The 6,443-nt window shown below is 42.2% G+C and overlaps 2 protein-coding genes across 2 annotated transcripts; one reads left to right on the plus strand and one right to left on the minus strand.

Moving 5' to 3' along the window:
• Positions 1-775: 775 nt before the first annotated feature.
• Positions 776-2,689, plus strand: LOC309550653 (E3 SUMO-protein ligase ZBED1-like; the record flags this gene model as incomplete). Its single annotated transcript, XM_082250989.1, has 2 exons — positions 776-1,872; positions 2,017-2,689. 2 exons carry the CDS (start codon positions 776-778, stop codon positions 2,687-2,689), a joined length of 1,770 nt encoding a protein of 589 aa, XP_082107115.1.
• A 1,150-nt stretch (positions 2,690-3,839) lies between these two features.
• Positions 3,840-5,751, minus strand: LOC309550654 (E3 SUMO-protein ligase ZBED1-like; the record flags this gene model as incomplete). The annotated part of the gene is made up of 2 exons (XM_082250990.1): positions 3,840-4,512; positions 4,655-5,751. The coding sequence occupies 2 exons, from the start codon at positions 5,749-5,751 to the stop codon at positions 3,840-3,842; spliced, it is 1,770 nt and encodes a 589-aa protein (XP_082107116.1).
• Positions 5,752-6,443: the final 692 nt, after the last annotated feature.

Raw genomic sequence — 6,443 nt, forward strand, 5'->3', positions numbered from 1 at the left:
GACGAAGCTACGCAAGTTAGCCTGGCGGCACACCCCCTCATCGCTCCAAGCAAGCATCGGACGCCAGGAACCACGAGGAAGAGCGGAGACTGATGACAGCACGAGAGCGGACAGCGGAAGCAGACGCACTGACCTACAGATCGGCAGAAAGGTACATAATAAAGCATTCACCACACAGGGGTGAAGAAATGGCTTTTAGCCATCGGAGCACTGTTTCCACTTATATGCGGTACTGAACCGACGTTTATATAATAACGGCAATACAGCCATATTCTGCTGTCCCAACCAAGGAAATCTTGAGCGGTAGTTCTTACAGCCCTGCTTTCAATACTTAGATAAAACCACCCCTAAACGATTTCCTCGGAGCAACTCAATAAGAACAACTGCCCATACACAGTCACCAATTAAAATCGACGACCGATTGCCCAAAAGGAGCCCCTTCAAGAACATTTACGGCTATTAAAGCATGTTGTGATTAATATATGTATATCACTTGAAGTATATGCCGGCCGGTTATCTGTCACTTTATGTTATGTCTGTCTTGTTTCCTATTAATGCACTGATTGTATTCACTAACAACCTTATCTTGCACGGGTGTTACTAAACCCCAATATATTTAATTTATCAATAAACTGTCTATGTTACACACTAATAGCCTCAAACATTACTGCTGACTAAATTGACCCTCTTTCTTCTGTGGTCTATACAGAAAGAAACACTTCATGAAGTTCATATATATTGACCCGTGGCCTAGCCCGTAGTTGGAGAGATAAAGATGCAGCAGCAAACAGAAATGGAAAAAGAAAGGGGTCTTCTGAACGGAAAATTTATATACAAAACGAGGTCTGATGGTTCTGTCGACAAGACAAAAGTTATCTGCAGTTATTGTCGATGTGAATTAAGTTATCACCGCAGCACGTCGAGTTTAAAATATCACTTGATGGCGAAGCATACAACTGACACGGAGAGCCCCCCTCCCCCTCGTCAAAGGCAGACCACAATGGATCAAAGTTTGCAGCGGAGATCGATGGATAAGTCCACAACTAATAGACTCACCTCAACTATAGCTAAATGGGTGGCTACAGCATGTAGACCAGTTAATGTGGTCGAGGACGAGGGTCTACTTGAAATTATTCGCATCGCATCTAACGATTCTACATACGAACTACCTTCAAGAGCCACCATTACAACCAAGATTCACAACTTATATGAAGAGGAGAAAGCTAAAATTCAGGAGGCATTGAGACAGACAAACACGGTTGCGCTCACCGGAGATTATTGGACTTCCCTCAGTAACCATAGCTACCTAGGCGTCACAGCACATTATTTTGACGCGCACTGGAAACTTCAGTCTCACGCTTTGACCGTTATGAAGACAGAAGATAGACACTATGCTGACGTTTGCGCTGAGCACTTTCTTCAAGTAGCCAGACAGTGGAACATTGAACTCAAAATTAAAATAGTGACCACTGATAGTGCACGCAACATGATTGCAGCGGCCAGGCAGCTCCCGTTCGAGCATATGCCTTGCATTGCACACAGCCTCCACCGAGCCATCACAGTTTCTCTCCAAAACAGCCCGTTTGATGGCGCCTTGGCAAAATGCAGGAAGTTAGTGGGTCATTTCAAGCATAGCCCTGCTAACGCAGCCGAGCTTGAACAGCAGCAAGTCAAACATCTTCAAAAGAAAGAGTCACTCGTACAGGAGGTGTCTACTAGGTGGAACAGCACCCTAGAAATGATAAAGCGTGTTGAGAGAAATCAAGAACCATTGAGAGATGCATTGGGCCTACATGCAGGCAACATCAACATGCCAACTGCAGCTGAATTTGATAAACTGAAGAGGTTGGAGACTGTGCTGGAACACTGCAGGTAATTTATTGATACTCTTATTATTATTATATTTGTGTGTGTGTGTGTGTGTGTGTGTGCGCGTGCGTGTGTTAAGAGTGAGAGATTGAAAGTGAGTGAGAGATTCATTATGTCTAACTAAAGTGCTTTTCTCTATTATTCCAGGTATGTGAGTGAACTTTTAGGAGGAGAGAAATTTGTTTCTTGCTCAGTTGTGCTGCCCGCGTTGTGTCATCTATCACGTGTGATGGAGGTCTCAGAAGATGACCCAGCCTACATGATTAAGTTTAAGGAAACTTTCACAACTGACATGGACAAACGGAAGGAAAAAACCAACACCACATGGCTGAGGGTTGCATCAGCACTGGACCCTAGGTTTAAGGACCTCAAATGTCTGAGCAGGGCTGACAGAGCTGAGGTGTGGAGTTCAGTCTGTGCCTTGCTCAAGAGGGAGGGGCTTGCACAGCCAGATAAACCAGTGACACTGACAACTGAACCACCTAAGAAGATAACATGTCTCATGTCTGTGCCAGAATCTTCATCTGATGATGATGAAGAGGACTGTATTGAGAAATGTGTGGAGCGCTACAAGGCAGAGCCCTCTATTGCCATAGAGGACTGTCCCCTGCAGTGGTGGTCCAATCATGAAGGGGCACACAGTGAGATGGCCTACCTTGCACGCATATACTTATCAACACCTGCCACATCCGTACCTTGTGAAAGATTGTTTTCACTCTCAGGACATGTTGTTCAGAAAAAGCGAGCTGCCCTGTCATCTGAAAATGTAAACAGGCTCGTCTGTTTGAGCAACTGGCTCAGTGCAAAGAAAGAGAAATAATCTGTGAGGAACCTGTGGGTTTTTTATATTCTTTTTCCCACCTGTTTGATAGACATGAACACGTTCTTTGTAAAACATGTCAATGTTCTTTATGCTCTGTTTAGGGTGATTTCAGTAATAATAAATGTACATTTAGGTTAGCATGTTTACAAGAAGTGAGCTGCCCTATCGTGCAAAAATGTAAGGTTTGTGTAAGTAAATTGAGTAAAGAAAGAGAAGTAATGGGAACCGTTTATTTCTATGTTGTTGTTTTTTCATGTGTATAATAGACATGAACAAGTTCTTTGATAAACATATGACTTTTGATACTATGGTCCCTTTGATAGATGTCCAGTCTTCATCCTATGTTAAGTATGGTTTCACTAATAATAAACATGCATTTGCATAAAGCGTCTATTTGTCCACTCCCATGTTGATTAATGTATTCAAAACTTGAAAAGTATTAATTTAAGGTACATTTAGAACTGATACAAATGTGCGATTAATCGCGAGTTAACTCATGACAATCATGCGATTAATCGCGATTAAATATTTTAATCGATTGACAGCCCTAATATATATATATATATATATATATATATATATATATATATATATTAGGGCTGTCAATCGATTAAAATATTTAATCGCGATTAATCGCATGATTGTCATGAGTTAACTCGCGATTAATCGCACATTTGTATCAGTTCTAAATGTACCTTAAATTAATACTTTTCAAGTTTTGAATACATTAATCAACATGGGAGTGGACAAATAGACGCTTTATGCAAATGCATGTTTATTATTAGTGAAACCATACTTAACATAGGATGAAGACTGGACATCTATCAAAGGGACCATAGTATCAAAAGTCATATGTTTATCAAAGAACTTGTTCATGTCTATTATACACATGAAAAAACAACAACATAGAAATAAACGGTTCCCATTACTTCTCTTTCTTTACTCAATTTACTTACACAAACCTTACATTTTTGCACGATAGGGCAGCTCACTTCTTGTAAACATGCTAACCTAAATGTACATTTATTATTACTGAAATCACCCTAAACAGAGCATAAAGAACATTGACATGTTTTACAAAGAACGTGTTCATGTCTATCAAACAGGTGGGAAAAAGAATATAAAAAACCCACAGGTTCCTCACAGATTATTTCTCTTTCTTTGCACTGAGCCAGTTGCTCAAACAGACGAGCCTGTTTACATTTTCAGATGACAGGGCAGCTCGCTTTTTCTGAACAACATGTCCTGAGAGTGAAAACAATCTTTCACAAGGTACGGATGTGGCAGGTGTTGATAAGTATATGCGTGCAAGGTAGGCCATCTCACTGTGTGCCCCTTCATGATTGGACCACCACTGCAGGGGACAGTCCTCTATGGCAATAGAGGGCTCTGCCTTGTAGCGCTCCACACATTTCTCAATACAGTCCTCTTCATCATCATCAGATGAAGATTCTGGCACAGACATGAGACATGTTATCTTCTTAGGTGGTTCAGTTGTCAGTGTCACTGGTTTATCTGGCTGTGCAAGCCCCTCCCTCTTGAGCAAGGCACAGACTGAACTCCACACCTCAGCTCTGTCAGCCCTGCTCAGACATTTGAGGTCCTTAAACCTAGGGTCCAGTGCTGATGCAACCCTCAGCCATGTGGTGTTGGTTTTTTCCTTCCGTTTGTCCATGTCAGTTGTGAAAGTTTCCTTAAACTTAATCATGTAGGCTGGGTCATCTTCTGAGACCTCCATCACACGTGATAGATGACACAACGCGGGCAGCACAACTGAGCAAGAAACAAATTTCTCTCCTCCTAAAAGTTCACTCACATACCTGGAATAATAGAGAAAAGCACTTTAGTTAGACATAATGAATCTCTCACTCACTTTCAATCTCTCACTCTTAACACACGCACGCGCACACACACACACACACACACACAAATATAATAATAATAAGAGTATCAATAAATTACCTGCAGTGTTCCAGCACAGTCTCCAACCTCTTCAGTTTATCAAATTCAGCTGCAGTTGGCATGTTGATGTTGCCTGCATGTAGGCCCAGTGCATCTCTCAATGGTTCTTGATTTCTCTCAACACGCTTTATCATTTCTAGGGTGCTGTTCCACCTAGTAGACACCTCCTGTACGAGTGACTCTTTCTTTTGAAGATGTTTGACTTGCTGCTGTTCAAGCTCGGCTGCGTTAGCAGGGCTATGCTTGAAATGACCCACTAACTTCCTGCATTTTGCCAAGGCGCCATCAAACGGGCTGTTTTGGAGAGAAACTGTGATGGCTCGGTGGAGGCTGTGTGCAATGCAAGGCATATGCTCGAACGGGAGCTGCCTGGCCGCTGCAATCATGTTGCGTGCACTATCAGTGGTCACTATTTTAATTTTGAGTTCAATGTTCCACTGTCTGGCTACTTGAAGAAAGTGCTCAGCGCAAACGTCAGCATAGTGTCTATCTTCTGTCTTCATAACGGTCAAAGCGTGAGACTGAAGTTTCCAGTGCGCGTCAAAATAATGTGCTGTGACGCCTAGGTAGCTATGGTTACTGAGGGAAGTCCAATAATCTCCGGTGAGCGCAACCGTGTTTGTCTGTCTCAATGCCTCCTGAATTTTAGCTTTCTCCTCTTCATATAAGTTGTGAATCTTGGTTGTAATGGTGGCTCTTGAAGGTAGTTCGTATGTAGAATCGTTAGATGCGATGCGAATAATTTCAAGTAGACCCTCGTCCTCGACCACATTAACTGGTCTACATGCTGTAGCCACCCATTTAGCTATAGTTGAGGTGAGTCTATTAGTTGTGGACTTATCCATCGATCTCCGCTGCAAACTTTGATCCATTGTGGTCTGCCTTTGACGAGGGGGAGGGGGGCTCTCCGTGTCAGTTGTATGCTTCGCCATCAAGTGATATTTTAAACTCGACGTGCTGCGGTGATAACTTAATTCACATCGACAATAACTGCAGATAACTTTTGTCTTGTCGACAGAACCATCAGACCTCGTTTTGTATATAAATTTTCCGTTCAGAAGACCCCTTTCTTTTTCCATTTCTGTTTGCTGCTGCATCTTTATCTCTCCAACTACGGGCTAGGCCACGGGTCAATATATATGAACTTCATGAAGTGTTTCTTTCTGTATAGACCACAGAAGAAAGAGGGTCAATTTAGTCAGCAGTAATGTTTGAGGCTATTAGTGTGTAACATAGACAGTTTATTGATAAATTAAATATATTGGGGTTTAGTAACACCCGTGCAAGATAAGGTTGTTAGTGAATACAATCAGTGCATTAATAGGAAACAAGACAGACATAACATAAAGTGACAGATAACCGGCCGGCATATACTTCAAGTGATATACATATATTAATCACAACATGCTTTAATAGCCGTAAATGTTCTTGAAGGGGCTCCTTTTGGGCAATCGGTCGTCGATTTTAATTGGTGACTGTGTATGGGCAGTTGTTCTTATTGAGTTGCTCCGAGGAAATCGTTTAGGGGTGGTTTTATCTAAGTATTGAAAGCAGGGCTGTAAGAACTACCGCTCAAGATTTCCTTGGTTGGGACAGCAGAATATGGCTGTATTGCCGTTATTATATAAACGTCGGTTCAGTACCGCATATAAGTGGAAACAGTGCTCCGATGGCTAAAAGCCATTTCTTCACCCCTGTGTGGTGAATGCTTTATTATGTACCTTTCTGCCGATCTGTAGGTCAGTGCGTCTGCTTCCGCTGTCCGCTCTCGTGCTGTCATCAGTCTCCG

Source organism: Pelophylax lessonae, assembly GCF_965119305.1.
Source record: "Pelophylax lessonae genome assembly, chromosome: 3".
Classification (NCBI taxonomy): Eukaryota; Metazoa; Chordata; class Amphibia; order Anura; family Ranidae; genus Pelophylax; species Pelophylax lessonae.